General features: G+C 48.1%; 1 protein-coding gene across 17 annotated transcripts in view; it reads left to right on the plus strand.

Moving 5' to 3' along the window:
- Positions 1–24,166, plus strand: part of RBFOX2 (RNA binding fox-1 homolog 2) — a 255,504-nt gene extending 231,338 nt beyond the window's left edge. For 6 of the 17 annotated variants that reach the window (XM_045826613.1, XM_045826621.1, XM_045826612.1 and 3 more), the window contains 7 exons: positions 2,549–2,602; positions 2,724–2,816; positions 3,891–4,035; positions 10,563–10,605; positions 16,553–16,641; positions 17,009–17,081; positions 18,735–24,166. In XM_045826613.1, the coding sequence (XP_045682569.1) occupies positions 2,549–2,602; positions 2,724–2,816; positions 3,891–4,035; positions 10,563–10,605; positions 16,553–16,641; positions 17,009–17,081; positions 18,735–18,779 (542 nt within the window). In that variant the 3' untranslated portion in view covers positions 18,780–24,166. Of the gene's footprint in view, positions 1–2,548; positions 2,603–2,723; positions 2,817–3,890; positions 4,040–7,691; positions 7,732–10,562; positions 10,606–16,552; positions 16,642–17,008; positions 17,082–18,734 lie in introns of those variants that run through there. The other 11 variants (XM_045826629.1, XM_045826615.1, XM_045826628.1 and 8 more) reach the window with 7 other exon arrangements.
- Positions 24,167–24,921: the final 755 nt, after the last annotated feature.

Raw genomic sequence — 24,921 nt, forward strand, 5'->3', positions numbered from 1 at the left:
TTGTTTTCTCTTCACTGCTACCGCAAAAATGGAAGTCTCTGCAATTTGGACAAAAACCCAACGTAGACCAAAAAGAAAATAGAAGGAGGGAGAGGCAAAGAACGTCAGATTCCCTTTAGATCCAGGGAGCAGGGTGTGGCAGAAAGAGCCGCTGGGATTTAGAAGACAGGCATCCTCCTTCCAGATTTGACTCTCCACTTCACTCCGGGCCAGGGAGCCGGTTTCCTGGCCTGTCGGACTGTTTTCGTGTCTGTGAGGTGGCAGTCACAGAGTCGGAGCGTCAGACAGACCACTCTTTAGACGCCACCAGAGCCTAGCCCTCCTCGCTGACTGCTCTTTAGGAAAGGGGCCGGGGGAAGTGTAGTACTCCTTGTCCCAGCAGTGGTCCCTGTCTTGGGTTTTGTGAAGGTCAAAACGGCATAAACATCTGAAAATACATTGTAAATTGTACAAAACTGAACATGTTAAACATATGATAGCACACTATTGCATACCATTATTATGGTGTGCATCCACTGCATGCCTCCACAGGGAGTGCTTAAGTCACAGTGCCATTGGTGAGAAAGAAAAGGGTCATTGTGAATATTATTCTAAATCAATCTCTAAGTCTAAGGGAGCCACGTTTTAGAAAACCACATCTGCGGTATTAAAGGTTCTGACGAGAGTGCGCTAGACGCCCACCCTTGGTGAATCCTCAGCACTGACTTTATGTTAGTTGGAATCCCTTGATTTGTCTGATCTTGCAGAACATTTGGGCTCTTGCAGTTCCAGTAGGATTTGAACCCAGATTTTTTGGTAGAATAATGAGGAGGCATGTCTATGAGCACATAAAATAATGAATGGGGTTTGGATTGGTTCAGAATGAATGGGTTTTCTCTTAAACAATGTAGCCATTAAAATCTGATGATTGACCTTTTCTTCTTTCCATTTATAATTTTATAGAGTAGCAGTGATGCAACGTTAGGCCCTTAAGCTAATATAAAAGAAATAAGCCAAAGAGACAGTCTTTCAGAAACATAATGGGCATGCTTGCTTATTTATGTATAATATGTAATAAATATCTATTGATTAAAATTTTTTACATGTAATTCTAATCATTAACAGTGGGCAGTAGTACATTTTTTAACACTTGCTATATTCCTATGAATATAAAAAGGAAATGATGAAATACTCTTGACACCAAACCTAATGTTTGGAAATAATTAAAATTTATAAATCTTTAAGTAAATTTTCAACTGTAGTCTAATATCCTTCAGCTAAAAGGTCTGATTAACTCAGATGTGTTCATTACAAATTAAAATCTCAGAGGACATGCACTGAAGTTGGTAATGTAGCCTGCATTTTATTATTGCATGTTTCTTCTGGTTGACAATGAAACCTCAATGAAAGGAGGTTTCAGTTTACCCAGAATACCATCAGAATGGTGTAATCAAACGTGGAGTTCAAAGATCCAGGTCAAATTTGAGTTTAGTGAAAGGATAGTTATATAAAACAACGAGAGTAGTAAATAGTGCTAAGATGAGCTTATAAGAAAGTTTATCACAGTGTGGTATAGAATGACATACGAGGGAGGACCCCTCAAAAACTGGAATTATCTTCTGGAAGGCAGGCCCCTTGTAGTACATTCTTTCCCCGCTAGGTGAGTGTTGTAGGAACCCATCTGTAGCAGTGTACCAGCTGGTGGTGTTGTGAGAGGATGCATTCGGCTTCACTGGGTTTGTTTTTTTTGTTGTTGTTTTTGTTGTTGTTTTTAAGCTCTTTCCACGCTTTTGCCCATTTCATGACGGGTGGTTTAGGAGTGCACCTACCCGTGCTGCACCTGAATATTTAGCCATTTTTGACCAAAGACCCCAATGCCCCACCTTCCCTATTCACCTGATCTTGCCCCAAGTGACTTTTTTTGTTTGTTTTCCCCAATGAAAAAAGTCCTCAAAGGTAAACATTTCATGGATGTGGAAGAGGTGAAACCAAAAAATATCAGAAGCATTAAAAGGCATCAAAATCAATAAGTTTAAAAACTTTTTTGAACAGTGGAAAAATGTTTCGATAGGTGTATTGCATCAAATGGAGAGTACTCTGAAGGTAACTGAAGTTTAAACATGTAAGAATAAATGCACAGTTTTTAATAAATAAATTCCAGGGTTTGGGGGTTTTCCCCTCGTGTACTGTAGTCCGCATTTTTCCTTTCCCTAAACAAAGAATGAGTCATTAGGCAGTTCTGTGATAGATGCTACCCAACCCCAAGATTCTTCTTTTTTTCTTTTCTCATTCCCTTTCCATTTTCCTATCTCCCTCCCAATTTTTCTTTCTCTGCCCCTTCCCTGCTCTCCCCCACCCCTCAGTGTCCCCTCACTGTGCTGGACCTGCTTAAAGATAACTGGGTCTGGAAATGTCGCCGCCTTCTCATCAACCCCAGCCGCACTCTAAAGAAAAGATGGGAATGGACAAAAATGAGCCCAGAGATGTCTGTGGCCAGCTCGTACATTGCTCCTCTGCCCTGTATCCCTCAGGTCATCCTAACCGCTCACTGCCCTCTCTTGTTTTGCAGGTTGGAAATTGAGCCCAGTAGTTGGAGCTGTTTATGGGCCCGAGTTATATGCAGGTAGCATTTAAGTTGATTTTTCCACGTGTGCTGCGTAATTGTAACAACATCTGTTGTTTTGCGATTAACTATTCCTTTGTAATCTTTTTGCATTTTTTAATTTTTTTTTTAATGCGATCAGCATCCAGCTTCCAAGCAGATGTGTCCCTAGGCAACGATGCAGCGGTGCCCCTGTCGGGAAGAGGGGGCATTAACACTTACATTCCCTTAATCAGTAAGTAGCCTATGTTGGCCTGGCATGGAATTTGACTGTTGGAAGCGATGATGGGCGAGAGGTCTTCCCTTCCCCCAAGTGTGATAATGCCTAACTGGAAAGGAGGCATTGTTGGGAGAGAGAGTGCTGCCGCTGTGCCCTGTCCTGCTTTTAGCCTGTGCCCAAGGTCTTTCTGACCAAATACAAAGATTGCCACAAAGCATAGATAGTTGGAAAAGGCAGAGGGGGGTAAGGGCATGTAAAGAACATTTTAGTATGTTTTTGATAATAACGCAAAAGAAGTTAAGTATTTGTGGAATATATTACACATGTTCTAAGTCAGTTTGGGGCCCTCTGGTTGAGTGTCACTTAAAAGCACCTCCAGGATTATTGACCATTCCCAGCTCTGTTGACCTGAGCCATTTTGCTCCAGAAAAATGTATCATTAAACAGAGTTCTGGGGACTGGAACCAGTGTCTCTGCACGGCTTCCCAAGAGCACACTTAGAACAGACCCTTACACAATGCCTGCCTCTTCTCAGGACACAGGGCCACAAGGGAGAGGTCGTTTCCCTCTCCCCTTTGTTTCTGGAGTGCAACATTTTAGGTAAAAGACTAAAGCTGGCTAATGAGATGAAATGTCTGAAGACTATTGTGTGCCTTAAAGTTTTGCACCTTGTAAAACCACAAAATAATATGTCTGTGATGAGTAAGTTTGATATGCACATAATAATGTTTACAAACAAGGTGAATAATTGGCCAGTTAAAGAGTTTATATCAATCCATTTAAACCGCTCCCAGAAATTAAGTCTCCTTCCTTACTGTGACAGTAGTTCTCAGAGCCCCTGGAGCCGCTCCTCACCAGCGTGCACTGTGATGTGCAGTGCAGAATCGGGCAGGAGCAGAGGAAACTCACTCAGGATTTGGGACCAGTGAGGCATGGCACCCTTAGCTTTTGCCTGTTGGGTCTCTTGCCATTCTTTCCCAGAAGAGATGTGCCGTGCATACTTTTCCATCTTTCCTGTAATTGGTTCAAAGCACGTTGTGACTGTACGCCTACTTCTGAATGCAGGTTGACATTTCCGTCCTATTTTGGGTCTCCCTTTAGTTCCTGGCTTTCCTTACCCAACTGCAGCCACCACGGCGGCCGCTTTCAGAGGAGCCCACCTGAGGGGCAGGGGGCGGACGGTGTATGGTGCAGTCCGAGCGGTACCTCCAACAGCCATTCCCGCCTATCCAGGGTAAGTGTTAGATTCCAAAATAAGCACCTGGACGAGGAAATACCATGGCCCCCTTAGAACTTCGGGGACGTTGCTGTGCCACATAGTAAAGATCCTATGAATATGTGCAAATTAACAGATTAGATGGCAAGAACCAAAATATACCATCGTCAGAATATAACAAATATAAATTCATTATATAAATCTTCATTTCGGCCACCTTAAGCCCTCCCGGGAGCGGCTTAAGGCAGTAGCCAGAGCTGCCTTGTGTTGACTAGCGATGCGTTGGCATGGAGCTCACTCGGCACCGCACGGACGTGGATTAACACTGCTGCAGGGAACCGAGACCAGAGCTCGAGACTGTAGTGCCAGACGGCATCTGCTGGGCCCGCCCCCGTCACCACCCTGGACCGGGGCTGAGGCGGTCACCTGCGCCCTCCCTCTTGGCTTCACTGCCCGGGTGGTGAGCAGCAGAGCCGGTTACCCACAATGGATTTGCTTTCTTTGTAGGAAACGGATTAAAAGAGGTTAATTCAAAGATGACCCAAGTCCAATTGAATCAAGGGAGAAAGGGAGCAGTAGGAAGAATTAAACTGCAGTTGGCTTCTGAATGATGGTAAAACAAGTAACGCGGCCGAGCATCCTTCACCCTTTGATTTTTGTGTGGAGGGTGTCTCACGCAGTGGAATGATTCCATAGCAACAAATGAATCCTTGGTTATTGAACGGGGAGAAGGAGTGAAGGAGGCAGGGTTTGTTTTCACTTGTTTCTCAGTGTCAGCCTAAAATGTATATTTTTGTAGTGGACTTTTTATAAGTTAGTTGTGTCGAGGACTTTTCTTCCTCAAAAATGTGATATTTGTGTTCTTCATCTTTTCTCTGCCTACGACAGGTTTTTTTTCCATGTTCTTACGGAGGAATAAACATAGTGGCAGAGGAAAGAGCCTCCCTTGTAGGTCCTTTACTGACAGCAAAATTGGCTTTCAGGTGTGCTAATTTAGCATTCGTTCATAGACCTAATGGACCTGCCATTAGGGGCCCCCCATTACACAGAGTTAAAGCATTTTTATTAGATAAGGCAAGGATGCATGTTGAAGTGGGCAGGCTCTAAAAGCCACTGGAAGGGAACTGCTTTAGAGATAAACCTCCATTTGCAGTGTATAGATGTTTAAATCCCATGCATTCCATCATCTCCATCTTCCGCCATTACTTTTAATTTATCCTTTTTCTTCTTCTTAACCTGACCTTTGACCTTCAACCTCTGACATCTCTTTTTAAAGAAGTTAATAAAGTTGCAGCATAGTTTCCTCAAGAAATACTCAAGTAAAACATAAAAACAAACCTTTTGCTACATTAGGAAAATTGTTCATGAAGCGTCTTCCATTTCGATCCAAGAGTTTACCATCCCGTTTGCAAAGAGATGCTGCTCACCAGGAACATGGGACTTCTCTGTCTGTAATATTCCTGAGTTACCGTGTGAAGGGGTTGAATTCGTTCCTGTTAAATGCAGGTCATTTCAGTATATTGGGCAAACTTGAAAACCCATTCACTACCAAGTCTGTGTCAGGTATATATTTGCTCAAAGATATTTTATCTGTGTCTAATCACATCAATTTCTGCGCATTACATTGAACACTAATTGCCCATGTTTTTCTTTTTTATTAACTAAACCACCTGTTTACATGGAAGATGGCAAGGAATAAGTCCAGTATTTTATGGGGAATGGCCTAAAATTGCTTCTCGGCTGAGTACACTAATTCCATCATTACTCATTGTGTTCTAGCCTCCTGTGGCGTTTGATACAGGGCTAATGGGAATTCTTTTAGAACTTAGGTGGATATTCCCAGTAAGTGACACAGCTTAGTGTGACATTTACTCGTGTTTGTAATGCCACCACTTTTCTCTGTAGAAGAAACGTTTTTTTAATCTTTGCCTCTGTCCCTGTACTGAACTAGTCGAAGGCTAACTAACCACCACGTGGCATCAGTGCTTTGCATTTTATCAGCCTTCTCATCATGAACAAGTCTGTTTTTTTTTTTACAAAAATGCAGTTGAGAGGCAGATTAATCCCTAATACCGTTCTTTAACTGTGACTGCAGACCCTGAAAATGGATAGAACTTAGCTAAATGAACATCACAGATGAGTTTAGTTTGCCTGCTGTGTAATTCAGACACAGCGTATTCGAGGCAATGCAGAATGTGACCCTGCTGTCCTGCAAACACAGCAAAATGTCATTGGAAGTACAATTCAGAGACTTTCCCACTACCTATAAGAAGGAAATGATTTCATGTTCAGGTTAAATACAGATTTGATGATTCCGCTTGCTAGCTTTTTTATCGTAACAGAGAAGGTAGTGGTGAAATTTTACCATTTGTTTAGTTGAATAAATAATAAACAGATCTCATTTAAAATAACCAAATTTTGATTTAACAAATAGGAAGAAGAAAGTCTTATCTTTTATCTCTGCCACTGTTCTGTGTCTCTTGGTCCCAAAGTAATGTTTTGGGGAAGTTACATGCAGAAGTGCACAAAATACCTTAAAAGGTTCAAAATCTATATTTTAATAGTTTAGTGTTGCTAAGGATTAAAACAAAAAGTCATGTACTTTGTTTGATACAAATTAATTTTCTAAACAGGAAAATAAACCCTTCTGCTTATAACCAGCCACCTTTTCTGTTTTATTCTTTTAAATAGAACAGGTCATGCCCAGAACCTCTCAGTTAACAATTGTATTTTTCAGAATTCCATGAATATTCTTATGGTCAAAAAAGAACCCTTAAAATCATTTAGTTACTCCTTCCCATTCTGGATTATATTGTTACTATCTGGGATCCCCACTGCACCTTTCAATTCTTGGACCTTGGACCAATCACCTTAACCTTTATTAGCTCATTATCTCTGCTTGTGAAAGCAATGCATTGTGGGTATTTTTGGTTGTGTTTTTTCTTTTTTTTTTTTTTAATTACATTTCTCTGTTTACTTTGGTCAGAATTGATTGACTTGTTTTCTGAGGTGTTGCATTGGTTCTTAAAATGCTGAATAATAATACTTTGCATGCTTGTGTGATCAGCCAAATCTTATCGCATGTCTAATGTGCAGGGTAAAAAGCAGGTGATGTATGGATATCAGAAAAAACTCACATATTACTGTGAAAAGTAAAACACTAAACATAATTTTGAATACAGTATACTTTTACTGGATCCTGCCTTAATGGAGTTCTTTGGGTTCCATTCAGCCCCCACGCCCCCACGCCCCCACCCACCATACACATACCTTTTGAGACTCTTTAAAGAGAAACTTCCTCCTAGGGCAAGCTTCATTTTAAAAATGGTCCAGATATGAAAAGTTGATGTTTCCAGCCCAGCAGATTTTCAGTACCTGTCCTAGGCCCTCTGGGAAGGCTCTCTGTTGGCTCCTCCTCACTTGAACGGCCCGACCTGCAGGTGGTTCATTCCAGGTGTGCGTTCCTTTCCCTCCTCGCTCGTCCGTCCTGGAGCTGAGCGGCGTGCACGCTCCTCCCGTTTCCTCACCGGCCGGCCGCGGCCCCAAGCCCAGGGCGCGTATTCATACATCACCTGCCCGTGTAGAGCGCATGTGCATGCTGCCGTCCTCAATAACCGGAATGTGTTTCTGTTCTTTTGTTTTTTTGTTTTTGTTTTTGTGTGAATTTTCTGCAGTGTGGTTTACCAGGACGGATTTTACGGTGCTGACCTCTATGTAAGTACACACACTGGGGCCTTCTCGACCCCACCCCCTGACAAGCCAGCCTTTTTTTTTCTGTTTCTTTGGTTTGGTTTGGTTTTTTTTTTATAAATATAATTTATTTAATTTTTGTTTTCTTTTTCCTTGTGGATATATATATATATTTATATATTTAAGAATGCAAGCATGCTTCTCTGCCACTGCGCTTGCCCCTGGGTGCAACAACTAAGCCTTCGGGTTTCCTGACCATTGCTAGAGTCAGTCTACTGGACATATTCTTTTCCCTTCCCTCTCCCCGCAGGCAGACGGTCTGTGGGTCGCTGATCCATCTGCAGGATGATCAGCGGGTTTCAAGGCTTCCATCACTGCCGCGCAGTGTGTGTACACAAATGACAGGACAGCTCAGCCCTACGCCAGCTCTTCCCTTTTCTGCTTTTCTTCTCATTTCACATCCCTCTTTAGGTCATCACAGCTTGGACTGACATAGAGGGCAGTAAGCTCTGTGGGCCGTGTCTTCCTCCCTGACGTGCTGTGAGAGAGCACTAGCCCGTGCAAGGGGAAGCAGGACCTGACACCAGGGAGGAGGGGTAGTCAGGAGAGGACGCCAGACACTCGTTGCCTGAGGCCTCCATCAGAAGGTTCGCAGCCAGCATGTCTCTTTTCTAAGAGCCATCCAGAGGGGAGTGAGTGGCACAGCCGCCAACCTAGACTTTCCTTACAGACAGTGAGTGGGCTGTCGGACACAGTCTGTTGATTCTCCCAGCCACACTGATGTGTAGTCCATGACTTAACCTGTCTAGCCGTAGCTCAGTCTCTGTGATTAATTTGTCCCGCATTATTTAAAATATGGACAAGTGATCTAACAGCAGAGTTAAAGTTCGTGAGTTTTGAAGTCTTTTATTGGGACCTCTCCAAGTGATCTTTACCTGAATGTAAGGCTGGTCTGCTCACCAGTCATTAAGCAACAATTTGTGAGATAAATTCTTCACCATGAAATTACTTCTTGGGCCTAGGCTACAGTTTTCTAGAAATGCTTTCTCCACCCTTACCTCCCCAAATCAGTAAGGGCACGTTGTTAGTGAACCATTGTTCGCACTCTGCCCAAAGTGCCCTGGCAGTCAGAAACGTCTGTGCACACTCTGCGTGCATGCAGAGGCTGTGTGTGGCCGCAGGGAGAGAGAGGATGCAGTGACCCCGAGGTAAGCAGCAGTACACACCTGCCCCTCCAGAGCAGACGGACCTCCAAGTGTCCTTCAGTTTAGCAGATGCTGCAAGGAACCTGAGCCATGGCTTGGCCCCAGCCCTGTCGCTCCACAGACACGTTTCTTAGAGGGACTGTGACTTACCCTGGGTCACGTCAGTTAGCTGTGTAGCCAAGCGCAGGACCCAGCCAATCCACAATCCATTACTGCTCTTAGCATTGAATTAAAATTCACATCTTTCCTCAGATGATTTTCAAACTGTGTTCTTTTGCATGCTCACAGTGGAACTTGAGGACTAGGGAAATAAATACATCCTAGTCTTACACCAGATTACACTTTTCTAAATGTACATATTTACATATGATCTTAGCATGTACATTCTCCCACATACATTAGTATCCATATGCTCATGAAACTCATCTTTATGTTATTAAAGCTGTTGTCTTGGAATCTGGTCTATTAGAGCACACTTTGCCAGGTGAATTATTTCTTAATATCAAGTTTTTTTTTCTCTCTCTCATATGTTCCATATTTGGGGATTTTTTAAGTATGGCTTGCTTCTGCCTCATAGGGTTGGCCTACTTATACCTTGTTAAGTCAACCAACCAAATGTTTGTTGACAGTTCTCTCATTTCCTTAGTTCACAGCATGTGGTTTCATTAAGAGAGATGACTTTTCTGTACTTGCTGAGAAAATACTCTTGAATTTTGTTTTTTATCTACTTACTGGATTACAATACCAAGCTAAATGACAGGAATTCAGTGACCTTACCAAAATATATTTTTGACCCATGGCCCCTTGTTGATGAAAAGAATGAATAATAATGTTGTTATTATTCTTTTAGTTCCCATCTTAAAGCAGTTACTTGCAGGAAAAAGTTGGCCACTAGGGCCGCGATAATCTCCGTACCCACTAGTGGAAAGTGAGAATACATTGGGAGGTAGCTGTGGGTGAGGCCTGACATGGCTGTATCTCTCAAAACTTCATACTCCCTCTTCCACACGTGAGGGGGCAAAGATGTGTCTGAAAAACACACACACACGGAGACTGTTGTTTTACCTTGAGTTTGTTCTGCTTCTCTGTGTCCGTGTTTCCACCCGCGGAACCCTACGGAGGTACGTCTAGCTCCCATGCTCTCAGAAGGGCAGGTTAGACGTGGAGAGAGTGGAGGCTTATCTAGGATAGAACACCCGCTGAACCTGACAGAGGATGTGAAGGGAAAGAGTTTGAGTTGCTGGTTTGGTTTCATTGTACTAATGTAGGCCATTATTGTGGAGGTTTTTAAAAATTCTTTTCCCTGTCTGTTCTTAGGCCATAACCCCTGCTGCCATTTTCTCCCTGTCTGTCTCTTCTGTGGCACATTCTCCTTTGCAGAACTGATCTAGCAGTTGTGCCTGGACTTTGTAAAGTGACACCCCCCCCCCCCCCGCCAGAAGGGTTGGGAGCATAGCAGGTAGAGCGTGTATCCACCCTCCCCTCATTTTTTTTCCAGTGGGTAACAAACTGCTCCTAATGCTCATCCTTGAAAAGCATGCTTGCATCCAAAGGAAAGAAAAGGCTGGTGGGCCCCTTAGTGGGCTTTTGTATGATTGTTTTCCTTCCACAGCTGTGTTTTTGAACTGCTCTTCCTGTGTTCTGTTATAGAATAGTCTTACAGGAACCAATCATTAGCGCTAAAATACCTCAGGTAGGAGTGCCAGTGTGACCTGCCAATCAATCAGATTGTGGATTGCAGTGAAAAAAATTGAATTATACTAACCATTCCGGCTCCACGTTAGAGATGGGAACAGAGGCTTTTTGGACAATCAAGGCTTGTGAGCGTGTGATCTAAGCCCTGCTGCCTAAGCAGTGCACATAGTCAAGTTCACACATGATGGCACTGCCTCCAAAACTGAGTGCCCCTGTCCCATTGCCACATATCTGCACCGGGCGTGTTAATGTACTGTCCCATCACTGCCACCTCTTCTAGTCTGTCAATCACGTTGAACAATGGGGTGTAAACCGGTCTTTTGTATCTGGAGACCTTCGCAGGTGGGGGTGTTCCCTTACTGTGAAAGGAGTGAGGAAAGGGAGGAAGTAGGCCCTGTCCAAAGAGGACTCCTGGATCCCAGACCGGGCCCTGGAGCGGGATCCCAGTAGTAATTGGACCGTGCTGCTACATAAGGTTGAAGTTGCCTTCAAAATCTAGACATGCTGGGACTCCAAAAAGGAAACATGTCTTTCCCTTCCACTTTCCTTTGACCTTGAACAGGATCAGTGAGTTCATTTGGGTAATAATGCACGACTAGAAGGTTTGCTGCTGCTGATAGCTGGATGCCAGGACAGCTTTTCATAATTCAGTTTGTTTGTTTATGTAGCTATCCAGAGAGATTCTGGGAATGAAGGACCATGGGGAAACGTGGAAGAGTCGAGTGTTGGAGAGGTTCAGCTCATTAACGATGATCTCTCATCCATCTTAGAAGTAATGAGTGAGAGAGAACATTTTGATTGTAGCAATTTCTTCTCTTAACCCCAATCTTAAATAGTAATAAGAGAAAATTTAAGTACTTTAAATTTAATTTTATTCATAAGTACTACTCTCGTAAGTTTCTGTGCATCTGTCTTACTCACCTTGGAGCCAGGGTGCCATGTTGCCACGTAAGAACTCTCCGCAGGAGCCGCTCACAGGGGAACAGTGGAGAGCAGCACTCCTCAGCGGGGCGGGGAGGAGGCGAGGGGGTGGAGGGGTTGGAGTCGGGCCGGGACGAATGCGTGAGCCGCAGAGGCCCCACGTTCAGTGCACGGCTGTTGGCAGGCTCTCTGCTGCAGCGACGCCCGGCGCCGCACCTGCCGTGCCCCCACACACCCGCCCCCCTCCTCCGGCTCCGTAGTCTGCACCCCGGGGGCGGGGGCAGGGGGGCGGCTCTCACTTTGTCTGCTGCTTGTAAAGTCCACGCTGCTCCTCAACGTCACGTGATGTCATTGTCTTCCAGGTAGAACGGAGGTGTCTTGACATCACATGCTCACCAAAGTCCCATTTTAATGTAAACCAGAAACAAAAATAGAACATTAGCGGCTAGGTTAAAATCAACACAAGGGGGAAGTCTGCCAGTGTGACGTTAAGCTCACAGAGTGGCAGGCGCAGGTCAGGTGCAGGAGGGGCAGTGTGTGGAGCCCCTCCAGTTGTTCTCGCACAGCCCTCTGGGCAGCGCAGCAGTGCTGCAGAGCCAGTCAGATGGCAGGTGGGGCCGAGGGCAGTAGAAAGTCCGTGGGAGGTGACACTGAGCCGTGGAAAACAGAGACTTTAACAACAACGAAAGGATCTTAAAGGTAACAGCGTTCTCCTCTGAAAAACCTGGAGTTTGAAGGCAGAGATAGGCTGTGGCTGTGTGAAAAGACACGATGCTCCAACAGGAAACATTTGAGAAGAGCGTTGTGCGCAGAACGTAGGGTGTTGACAGGCGGCCAGCGTACAGGTGCCACGGGACTGAGTCCCGGCAGGGTCCAGCAGGTGGAGCCGGGGAGCAGCGTAGCGTGGGGGATGAGGAGTCCTTCAGAAAGAGTTCAAGGGAACGAGAAAGTAATTATTTTTAAAGGGGCACGTGTATGTTTGGATCAGGCCTAGCCACGCCAAATTCACCCGGCAGTCGGGGTCCCAAAAAGCTGTCCGCGTGTGCCCTCCTACATTAGGGTGTGCTGTGGCCATGCTAATCCCCATTTTTTGTCTTATTTCAAATCACACACAGATAGAATCTGCAAACTGCTTCAGATCCAACAGGTCTGATTGTGTGTAAATACATATGTCCTTTTTACTTTTTATTATTAATGGTTGCTTCAGTTCTGCATCGGTGCATGGTTCAAAGCAGTACACATCGGCTACTTCATGACTTCATATCTCCCGATGAATTATTTCTCCTCTTTTTTTTTTGTTTGTTTGTTTGTGCAGTCAGCTGAAGAAATGTTAACATCTCACTCTAAATCTCTCAGTGGAGTCTCTGTTCCCTTCTCTGATATAACAGATGGGTTACTGCTTGTTATAATTATTAACATTGTGGTGTGGGCCAGGGCTCGGGTGGGCAAGATTTCCTATTTCTCCGGGCTGGGGAGGGGCCCGTCGTTAGGGTATGGAATGTTAACTCCAGTGGTGACTGACTGTCTCCGTAATGCCAGGTCGTTGTGGCTGCACGCTCTAGTAATCGAGGCTGTGTACTTCACCGAGCTTGTGGTAGAGCCTAGGGCGAACCGCTGTCCCAAGAGAATGCTGGGATAGATAGAGTTAGCCAGTACGAGTCTGAACGTGGTGGTTTTGCTGGTTGTTTTAGCTCCAGATGTTGGCATGCTTAGTTTTTAATGTGATTAATAAATGTGGCGCCATGTCCCCTCCCCACGCCTGAACCCTGTCTCTCCTAGCCCCTTCCCCACCCTTGTTCTTTTTGAAAAACTTAAGAAACAGTAATGAAAACCGTGGTGTTTCAAACTGCACTTTGTTCTCATGTTCTACGAAAAGACTTCAGATCTCCCAGATATTGAGAAAAGTGTCTCAGCCTGGAATCTTCAGTCACTCCTAATTTGGAATAAGTACATCTGAATTTTCTTTGTTATATTATGCGATGCAGTTTGTTGAATAACCAGTTTAAAGCAGAAGCAGAACCCTGGCTGGTGTGGCTCAGTGGATTGAGTGCTGGCCTGCAAACCAAAGGGTCGCTGGTTCGATTCCCACTCAGAGCACATGCCTGGGTTGTGGGCCAGGTCCCCAGTAGGGGGCACATGAGGGGTAGCCACACATTGATATTTCTCTCTCTCTCCCTCCCTTATCTAAAAATAAATAAATAAAATCTTTTTTAAAAAAGCAGGAACAGAAATACTTTGCAGTAAGACTACTAAGAAGAGTAAATCCATGACATACAACTTAGTTTTCCTAACTCAGGGTTAGCCATCATTGAGTTACCAAATTCATTTAATAGGATTATTACCCGCCCATCCCACACACAGAGACCCCTTTTGAAAGGCCTCTCAGTAACACCATTATCATAAAGTAATTAGGAAAGTACTCATGTTGAAATATTACGTTGTTTAAAAAAAAGCATTAATGTGGTTTTTCTCAAAGCTGATGTTCTTCATGAGCCTTTTCTCGTCTGTAAAATATCTGTGCCCCTGCCCTGTTTTCCTGAAATCGAACAGCAGAGAATGCCATCAAATCCAACCCCCAAGTTCAGAGTTCACATATAATAAAGGGAGACTCTGTAGACAGATTCAGTCCACTTCCTTCTGGCTTGGAAAGAAGCTTCTTTCCCACAGCCTGAGGGGCAGTGGTCTGTGGGGAACCTCATTCAGAAGCTTTCTTCCCAGAGACGGTGCAGTGCAGCTCAGGGCCGCGCTGGGGTCCCGCACCCCCCGGGGTCTCTGTTGCAGGGAGGCTAACCGCCCCACGGCCCAGAGCTTTGGTCCGTGAGTGTCTTCCTCAAGAAAACAGAAGTCGGGCTTGAATTGCTTTTATTACCTCAACTTTTTACATTTTTAAAGATCATTTTGGTTTTTGAGGGAATGTGAGAGACAAACCACGTGAGGCTGGTTTACCACGCTCTCCTGGTTTACAGAGACGGTTTACCGAAGATCACCCCGCTGTAGACTTCAAGGTAGCAAACTTTAACTCGAAATTTATGGAGCCAGCTCTTGTTACAATGAAAAATGGAACCTTTATGGTTCGCTTAAAGCTTAAAATTCCAACTACAATTATTAGCTTGTTGCTTTAACAAATGCTTTTATTGCTTTATTTCCTCTCTCAACATTCAAAAAAGAAATAAAGAAAACCCTACGTAACACATACGTGCACATGCTGCAGCCGGGAGGTGCTCGCGGCTTTGCCCAGGTCGGTCTGGCCTGCCCGTTCCCACGGCGCTGGCTGCCACGGCCCTGTCGTTGCCCCATCACCGCGAGTGCGGTGCTACGAGTGAGCGTGGCCCTGCTCACATGAGTGTCCGCAAAAGAACTGGTGGTTGAGAAGTATGTGTTTACTTTTCCGAGTCTTTTCCTTGAAGAACAGCGAAGGAATAACACATAACCACTGACAGCTAATCAGGGATTTTTTAATGCTCACGTGAGGCTACTATCAATGACTTCAGGCGGATACATTTAAAAAGCGAGAGTGAATTTCCTTCCACAGTGCAGTTTCTTTGGTTAGAGAAAGCATAAATTATATAAGAAGGAAGCAAAAAGCTTTAGAGCCAGTAAGAGATGACAGATATTTCCAAAGTAAGAGTCCAGAAATAAAAGCAACAGGCTGGGAGCTGCCACATCAGATGGCTGAGAAGAGCAAGGGTCCCACTAGAAAATGCTTGTTACTGTTCCTAAGACATACGGAAGGAAAGGTGGAATTCCTTGCGTAAATTTAGCCAAACTTGAGCGTTGGAAGGAATAGGAAGCGGCGAGCGCGGGGCAGGAAGCTGCAGGTGTCTGCAGCAGTGGGCGCACTAGCCCGCGGGAGCACGGTGCGCGGTCACGCCCTCCGGAAACGCTGTCGGAGCGGGCCAGCTGAGCGTAGCCATGTCTCATGGGAAACGGCAGTGATAAAAACTCACACCCGAACCACATTTGGATAAAACAGATGAATTCTAGAAGGGTGAAGAAGAAACAAAAGGTAGGGCTTGCCACTTGGCAGCAGCCTGTCTCGTGGCATCTGTGTGGTTGTCCTCCTGTGCACTGCTTCCTGGAGGACTCGTGGTCCGCCGGCAGGGAGAACCTGGGCAGCGTTTGGCTCATCGAGACTGGGGCGAAGTGTCCTAAGGACTGAGACGCTGTGTGAGTCATTGGGAGGAAAGCCCCCCAGCCTGCTCTTCAGACAGGATGTGAGAATGCAGAATCCTTTAATGCAGTAAGATGCTGGGAGTGGGGGATTCTCAGTCTGTTTGAATCTGGCCAAAGGGGCGTCAGCCTCCTGTAGTCTGATCTGCCTGAGTCTGAAATACAGACAGGAGTCAGCAGACTCCTCCATGGAGGGCTGAGCGGTAAATATTTTCAGTTTTGTAGGCCACACAGTCTCAGAAACAGGCTCCGAGTTACATGGGCTCGCAGGCGGAAGTTTGCCAGCCCCTGGTCTAGCCTGGTTTTCCCTTCTAAACACTGCCTATCTTAGCCCCTTGACAGACACGCGAGGCTGATGCAGCACAGCTCTGGGCGGGGCCTGTGTCACCGGCTGTAGTCTCTCAGCAGTCAGGCAGTCTGAGTGTGCATCGGGGAGGCTGAAGGTAACACATACAAGCCTAATATATTTTCATTCTGCAGCTCATGCTCTCTGTCAGTCAGACAAAGTTCTCCCAACTTCCCGTAAATATTTGCCCTGTTGAAAGCCCCAGCAGAGACTGAAGACAGACAGAAACCCATGTCTTCATCTCTCAAATTTGAGAACAGGTACTACCAAGACGGCTTATTTCTGTCACTGTCACAAATTGGACAGCCAGGCCCTGTGCTGCATGGGGCTCACTCTCTTGCACTGGAGGAATAACATGCAGACGGATGCAGTTTGAAACACCCTCTCCCCACGTGTGTGTCTGTGTTCGTGCCCCCCGTGTCTGTCTGTCTGCGTGTGGGTGGGTGTGTGTTCACCTGTGCTGCCGGGGGAGAGGTAGCTGTAAAGTCAGTTCTCTTCTCTCCTGTAGGGCGGATACGCAGCCTATAGGTATGCACAGCCTGCCACTGCAACCGCAGCCACCGCTGCTGCGGCCGCCGCTGCCGCCTACAGCGACGGGTACGTACGCCGCCCGGAGTGTCGCCGCCCTTCCCCCTTCGAAAACCGCAACCGGCACCTGGGGCTACCCACAGACCGGGCCTTCCCCTTGTGGCCTCTGGCACGCCAAAAGCGTGTGGCCCTGGCTCTTTTGACCCTAGTCCCCCTTTGTCACCTCCAGCTCCCATCTTTTCCATTTCTGAGAAGTACTTCAGAATCTCAGAGAACTGCGTTTAGAAGTAGAAATCGAAAGGTTTTTTCCATTCTGCCAGCTTCCTGATAACACTCCAAGACCGAGTCACTCACAAGCCCTTAGTATAGTGAGCCCTTTTGTTTCGGGGGGTCACTGCCTCTCCCTCCCCTCCCTGACTGTACCTCTTCTTTCCAGTTATGGCAGGGTGTACACAGCTGACCCCTATCATGCCCTGGCCCCTGCCGCTAGCTATGGAGTTGGCGCTGTGGTGAGTATATGTACAATTTCTGTAAAAACATTTTACTCCTTCTAACTTTTACTTGCAGACTAAAAAAGATCTAGGGAGGTAGTACCTTTAGCCCTTCTCCCATTGCCACAGTATTAAACCACATAGAACTGTCTGGAAAGTTCATATCACTTTCTTTCCCTGGGTTCCCTAGTGCGAGCCACACATGCCGGTCAAGGACAGCAGAAAGGGCTGCGTAGTGATAGTCTGCCCTGAGTCACGGCATTGTTTGGGTGAGAAAGCAGGGGCAGATTGATGTTTCCCATTGGCTCGAATGTTGGGTGCGTCCCTGTGGCATAGTTCTATTGATAGACGTTAGCACAGGCATGAGGCTCTGCAGTTTTCACAAATAGCCTTTCGAGAAACTTGTTTTGTATGACTTTGAAATGCAGGTGCCAAAGGTCGTCCCTGCTGTTCTTAAGTCTTCCGGTAGATAGTCCTGTAGACCACCTAGCGATCGATCTATCGGCTCACAGAGACGTTTTATTAGGGACGCCTGTGGGAAAGCAGGGTCTTTTCGTAGACATACAGAGCTCTTCCCGACGACCCCCGCCCCGCACAAACTGAACCCCAGTCCCCACCTCAGTGTTTCCGTGTCAGGCTGGACAGTCTGGGTCCAGCGACCGGGCTCACTTGCTCCAGCAAAGACAAGGCCTTTCTGCAGTGACACGTGCCATTGCCAGAAAGACGCTGCAGTCCGAAAGGCAGCTGGGCGCTGCCTGGGCACGTGGACAGAGGCTTTTGAGGGGGAGGCGGAGTGATGGGTCAGATGTAAGACTTAAAGAGCAGGAGGGAGCCTGTCGTTGACTCACACCAGGTTTCCACTGGCGAAGATTTGTGGGAGGAAGCGACAGGTCCTGCGTGGAGGGTGGAGGGGGGGGTGTGCAGAATTGAGGTAGAGACATACAATATAAAGAAAGTGATGAAGTTCCTAGCATATTATCTAGGGCCAACATGACTCAAGTCTTGTACTAAAAAGAATAAACCAAAGAGCACTGTGTTCCTAGGGATATTTTATGAAAAAGAGAAGCTGTTAGGTAAGGGTAAAATGCAGGAGTAAAGCCCAGTTAAGGCCCCAGTTACATGTACATGTAAACTCGGGTATGTCAAGAAACAACTTATTGGTGTATCTTATAGATTATAGAGGAGAGAGGCTTTGTTAGTTGAAAGACTGATTCAGGTTTAAATCCAACACTCTCAGAGGGTGGGGTACGACAGAGAGAGCGGTCAGAAGTAGCATGTTCTCTGTCGGCAGTAATGTGTAAGAGGGTCCCAACTGCAGTGATGCAGTCAAGGTGAAAAGACCCGTGGTTTTAAAAATCAGAGTATTTACAGGCCTAATTTCAAACTGTATCGACTTTCCCTTCTGCGCTAATTCACGTAACAGTGATATGAACCAGCAGCGTACCCTCCCCTTGAGAGGATCAGGTTAGCAAGAACGTTCGGCGCTCTGGCCCGAGCATCTCAGAAGCAAGAAGTGGGCGTCCTGCCCTCACTGCCCCGGGCAGCCTCCGGCCAGATGCTCTGAAGCTTCTAAGGAGGCTGCTGTGCCAAACCCCTTCTCAGGACATTTTTCTTCATTCTTAATGCTTCTCTCATCGACCATTTAATTGTTTTTGTCTTTAATTACTGCAGGCGAGTTTATACCGAGGTGGCTACAGCCGATTTGCCCCCTACTGAAGTGACGTGAGACCCCTGCAAATGGGACAGCCCCCAGTTCATGAGGCCTGGCTATTGCAATATTTACTAGTAGAGGAACTCTATAGCAAGATGAAGAGGAAAAACAAACAAACAAAACAAAACAAAAAAAAACACAAAAAAAGAGAGAATACTTTTTTATACCTCACTATGTTCTTTGAATATGTATTTTTCCTTTAAATTTCTGCCTTTAATTCTTTTGTTCCAAAGATTGTGCATTTTTTCTTTTTTTTTTTTCTTTTTTTTTTTTTTAACTGTGGTAAAAAAAAAAAATGCATTTCCATGTCTGTATGTCCGTGCTTAGCTTATTCTGTCAATCACGGAAGAGGCAGTTAATGACGGAGGAGAGACGGTAGGAGCTGAGGAGCGCATCTGATCAGAAATCAGCAGACAGAGTTACCAAAGTGCGTCTGGCGCTGCACGGCGGGGGCACGGGCAGAAGTGGAAGAGATCTTTCTGCGACAGGATGTTCTTCCAGTCTTCTGAGTTTCCGGTCTTTGGCAGGCAGTTCTGATCGGCTGTGGCTGGAATCCACACGCCGATAAGATGATAGGAATGTGTGCTTGCAAAGCAGGAGAATTAAAAAGACACTTTCCTCTCCTCTTCCCTCCTGTCTTCTCCATTCTTTTTACAATCATCTTAAAACGCACAGCCTGAGAGAGTTGGCGTAGTTTTTGGAATTATAGTATTCATATTTCCAAACATGCTCTCAGACTGTGGATAATAAACACCTCGTTAGGAAACCAATCTCAGAATGAACTCTGGAGTATGAAAAAGATTCTTTTCTTTCTTGCCATCCTAGCATTCCTGCCGGGCTTCTTCCCTTCTAATTGAACCACAGCTTAGCCCATCCATCGTTTTATTAACACCCTGCTCCCATGTCCTCAAGATTCAGGGATTTAGGGCCCAGGGACAGAAGAACAACCACAGAGCCAGTGGCCAGATGTCCTCCCACGTGTGGCTTGAGGATGAAGGACAAATTGTCGAGAGCCAGTGCAGAGGGTAAAGGAAAGAAAAAGGATATTAGGCACTCTGATCTCCCCGATATCTCTCTCTCTCTCACCAGAAAGTCAGTACAAAGCATAAGACATATTAATAAAGACTCTTGGCACAAGATAAAGTGCCGAGTCCTAGGCAGCTGTCCCTGGCCGTGCGGTCGCCCGGGCGTGCGAGGGCAGGCAGAGGCACTTTGTACCAGCTCCAAAGCCATAGGAATTCTCGTCGTCCCGAGCCTTTGTGAGTCACTTCTCTCCCCGGTCTTGAGCCCTCGTGGCCACCCCGCCCACCTTCTCCTCTCCTCCAAAGACACCCCGTGAGCTCCTGGACCGCTTGGTGCGCACGAACGCTGCGGGACGTGAAGTGCAGAGGGGCGGAGGCGGCGTGGCAGCAAGTCACTGCTCTTGCTCCCTGGCTTCAACTTCGCGTGTGTGACCAAGGTAGGGGAGGAGGCGTTTCTCTCCCAGCTCTTGGCTGTTGATGGTAAAGGCAAGGGTCCTGTAGCAGTTCCCAAGTGAGGGCGTTAGGAAATAGGAAAAGCACGGTCTGTTTGGCTCCCTGGTCTGTTCACATTGGTACTCGGGTGACCTTTCACCCAAGGGAGAGCTGGTCAAGGGCGCAGTTCAGAGACACGGACCTTTGGGTGTGCCTCGGGTTTGGTCTGGGTCTGTTTTCCCACTCCTGCCTCCGCACGTTCTCGGCGGGCTCCTGATGCATGCATGTCTCTGAGTTCAGGCGGCGTGTCGCATGTAACACGCAGGCCTCCCCCTCGGAACCTGTCTCTGCTGGTAACGGGAGGTGCCAGCCCTGAGGCTGGGAACGGCGAGGGTGCTGGAGGCCGCGGTGCAGTTCTCGTTGATCGTGGAGAGAAATGCGTAAGACGGGGGTACCCCACTGCCCAGCCCACTGGCCACGTTTTAAGGGTTCCCCTCCCCAAGCCAAAGTTTGGTTTGTTGCTGTTAAGACAATTTTTGTTGTATGTATATAAATATTTTAGTTGGGGGTGGGGGAGTGGGGCTTTCACAGTTCAGAATGGGGGCAGGGAGGAATTTTTCTTTTTTCTTTTTCTTTTTTTTTTGTTTTTGTTTTTGTTTTGAGGGAGAGCTTTTACTGACTATAAAAAACTGATGGAAATTTTGTGTCGTGTTCAAAGAGGGGCCGTTCTCACAAAATGGCAGGGCACTCCTGGGTGGGGACAGGGCCACGTTCTAGACCGTCGTGCCCGCAGCGGGGAGGAGAGCGAGGCGGTGAGTTCGAGAGTCTTCCCTTCTTCTCTGCAGGAAGCGACGAGGGTGGTGGGAAGGGGGGAGAAGGCGGCTTCCACACCCCTTTAGAGGAGGCAGAAGCTTGAGCTTGAGGCACCTCTTGTGCGTTTCCGTTCCGCTGGTTCTGGCTGAGGGTCCGGGGGCAAACGCCGTGCGTCCCGGTGGGCTTCCGCTGCACTGGCGGGTGCCGGGAGGACTGCGCCCTCCGGCTCCCTTTCCTGGGAAGGACAAAACAGAGTTCCGCGCCTCCCTGAAGGGCCTTCGGTTTCCCGCGTCGGCACTGAGAACCGGGGCTCTTGGAAGGCCCTGGATTGACGGTGTCCACCTCCCCTCTACCTTGAGCGTTGAGGCTCTGTCAGGGGCAGGTTCCTCAGAGCGTCAGTGCTCGTGGGTTCCTGACTCGGGTTCCCACTGGACTAAGCCACAGTCAGGAGAGAGTCAGGCATCTTGTGAGTTTGTCAGAGGGCGCCGGGCGAGAATTCCGAAACGCTTACCGGTGGCGAACCGCAGCGCAGGAATGATTCCAGCAGCTCTCTGTAGCTCCTCGTGCGAACTCTCTGTGCTGAGAACCTTACTCGTAGATAGAAGCTGGGCTCCTTCAAGGAGACTGGAGTGGAAACCTTTATCTGAATTTGCCTCTTTCAGCCCAGACAGCGGCCCTTAGGTCTCTCCCAGAATCCCTGGTGTTACACAGTGCGGCCCTGTTAACCCGGATCAGCCACGGTGACCCCTGGTTCTTCAGGCACTCGGGTCTACAGGACCCGCCCTCACCACGACCCATCAACAGCCACGGTCAGAATCAGGCTGCTTTCACTTTTCCTTGAAAAAGAAGGGGGCTGGGGCTGAACTCTTAGTCTGAGGGGAGCTAGTGGAGATCTCTTTCTTAGAAATGAGTGATAGCGCTAGCTTCTGCTCAAAAGTGCAACTCCTCAGGGGCTGAAACTGCTCTTAGTTTAGGTTACACTTTCCTAGAGATACAGCAGATGAGTCCGTGAATCGCCATCACCCCAAGACTAGGCACGCAGCTTCCAGACGGGAGGGAGGTGGAGGCCGGGGACGGAAGCAGCTCCAAGGGTCTGCACGGGAAGGGCTCGATCCCTCCCTCTTCCCTCCGGCAGGAGAGCGGGCGAGGGAGCGAGGGGGCGGCAGTCTGGAAGGCACTAGGTGTGTGAGGAGGGAAATGGGGCACCAGACCCTCCCCTTCCTCGAGTCCAGCCACTTCTCTGCTGCTTGCAGCCCTCTGGCACAGCAACACGTGCAGAATGGCAGGCTCCCCCCCCCCGCCCCAGGTACCAGGAGGAAAGGGACTTCGGGGGGTGGGCAAGGATTAGTGGGGTTTTAAAGGCATATGTTACCTGTTTGCACTGTTTTAAGGTAGGAAGAATATAGTGGGCAAGGCAACCATCAAGCGTGAATTTGTGTTTTTGCTTTGTCATGCTCTTGAACATGTCTGACCATCCGTAGTGCATACCCACCTGTGAGACCTGATTCTCTGTTGCATAAAACACGTTTTTTTAAATGTGACTATCTAAAAGCCTCTTCCCTCCCTTCGCCCTCTCCTCTGTACTTCCTTCATACTTGCTTCACTGATCAACCAGGCAATAGCCATCCAAGAGCTAGAGCACGAAGCAGGGCCCCCGCCGGTCGGCTCTGGGTGTCCCGAGCCGGCGCATGCTCTCTGGCCCAGTGAGTGTGGTGGAGTCCCTGGGGCCTGACTGGGAAACGAGACCTGCAGAGCAGGCTGCGGTGGGTTCCCAAATCCCTGGACCGCACGAGGAGCCGGGGCGGGGAGCAGTCCTGGAGTGTGGCGGCTGGCTGTAGCGGCTGAGTTCTCGTCCACGTTGCCGGCACTGTAGCCAGTTACAGTTTACTCAGGAAAACGGTCGATCACTTCAGCCATGGTAGTGCTGGTTGGCAGGGATTGGTAACGGAGGGGACTGCTCGTCAGCCAACACTCACACCTTGCCTTTAAGGAGGCCACCAGCGAGGGGCGCGGGCCTCCGGCTGGCGGCCACATGCGTGCGTGCCGGTGTGGCAGGAAGGGCTCCGCTCACGCCGGCAGGCAGGAAGGGAACCCCGGTTCTCTTTCCTCTCCCCACCCGTGCCCCCGTTACCGACACCAGACTCCCAGGGGGCCATGAGTTTCTGGGTTTTTTAAAGCTGTTTTTTGGTTTGGTTTTCCCCGGGGCCTGCGTGCTTTAAGCGCTGCCTAGACCCCACCGAGACCCTGAGCGCGGTTGTTTCCTTGTATTTTTCTGTTCACAGTATTTGTGTGTGTGTGTGCTTGTTTTGGCAGCTCGTTTCGGCTGTATTATATATCGAGTGATGAATTGATCCACTTTTCCCCCTAAGGGATATGAGTTGTTTTTCTTGTGTTACGATTCTGCTTGTGAAAGGCTGGAGCAAGCCTGGGGCCGGCCCACGGGAGCGAGGCCTGGGGAGCGTGAGAGCCGGGGCGCACGCTGCCCCCCACAGGCCCGCCCGCCTGCGTCTCGGGCCCTTCGGCCCAAACCTTTGCAAGGCTGAAAACGCCACAGAACTTCTCCTCCTCTCCCCCCGCCCCGCCACCTCCCCCCACATGGCAGGGACTGAACCACCCCTACATGCAGCAGGCAGTCTCTCCGGCCCCTCCCGTTGCCATGGCAGACACAGGTACCTTCGGGGCGTGGGGGCATCACATGGGATGCTTATATAATTGACCGCCTCGCCTTCTCTCCCTCCCCGCTCCCCGGAACCACTTTCTGGGACCCCCGAGCTGCTTGCCCAGGGTCCTGTTTCCCTGCCAGCTCCAGAGAAGCACCCCAGGGCTTTGCGACAGTCTCCGGTCCCCACCCCCACCCCTCGTTAAGAATCATATTGTATAGTAGCTTTCAGACCGTACAGTATTCATTGGGTTACTCCTATTATTATCAAGTAGCTGGAATTGTGAAGGTCGGAGTAGTTAGATCTTTAGCTTTTATTCCTTATTTTTTTGTATTACTATCCATGTGTATAAATTATTGATCATGTTGCTGGCTTTTATAAACTCTAAGCAAAGGGAGAGCTCCGCCTCTGCCTTTGCCAATGGTAATGAAGCACTGTTTTTAAATAAAAGAGAGAAACACCGTCCCTTGGCCTGTGTGTGTTGATCCGTCCCCCTGGTGGCTCCACGTTCGACTTAAGATGAAGAAAGGCGGCGGCAAGCAGTAGCTCTTCCTGAGTGCGAAGCCCTCTGGCTCCCGCCCCTTGGGGGCCTCGGGCTTGGCCGTTCCTGTGCTGTTTCCACGGGCTGCTTTCAGCCTCTCTGCCCGGCCTCCGGCCTCCCCAGGACCTCCTGGGGCCCGGTCCACCCACTTGACCTTCTGAGCCTTGGCACCTTTCTGCCTCACCGCCCCTGTCACTGCCCCCCCCCCCCAACCCTGGCTGTCGGCCACCACCAGGCTCCTGAGCCTTCTCCTTACCTGTGGTGGGAACCATTCCTCCCAAGGTCCCACCTGGCCCTTTTCTTCCCCACCTGTGCTTTCCCAGCCATCCTCCCTGCCAGAAATTCCCAAACCTCTGACCACCTCCATGACCCCCAGTTCCTAACGTCACTCTCTTGGATCATCTTCCCGTTTCAAGGAGAAGATGGGGGCCACCCCTCCCAAGCCCCTGGGGAGACGTTGTGGCCAGTAGATCCACACGCCCACTGGAGTTCTTAGCCTTCTCTCCTCCTGGGAGAGGCACTCTCACTCTGCTCGCCGGCCTTCCCCACCCTCTCGGGACCTTGCTTCGCCATCCCTTGCATGGCTAACCCCTTCCTTCTAGTCCCTGTGGCATTTGAACAGGCTTAACTCTTAGCGTGTTGGAACAAGTACTGTTCCAAGGTCCCAAGACCTCTCCTC

Source organism: Phyllostomus hastatus, unplaced genomic scaffold, assembly GCF_019186645.2.
Source record: "Phyllostomus hastatus isolate PE091 unplaced genomic scaffold, TTU_PhHast_1.1 phas_scaffold_755, whole genome shotgun sequence".
Lineage (NCBI taxonomy): Eukaryota > Metazoa > Chordata > Mammalia > Chiroptera > Phyllostomidae > Phyllostomus > Phyllostomus hastatus.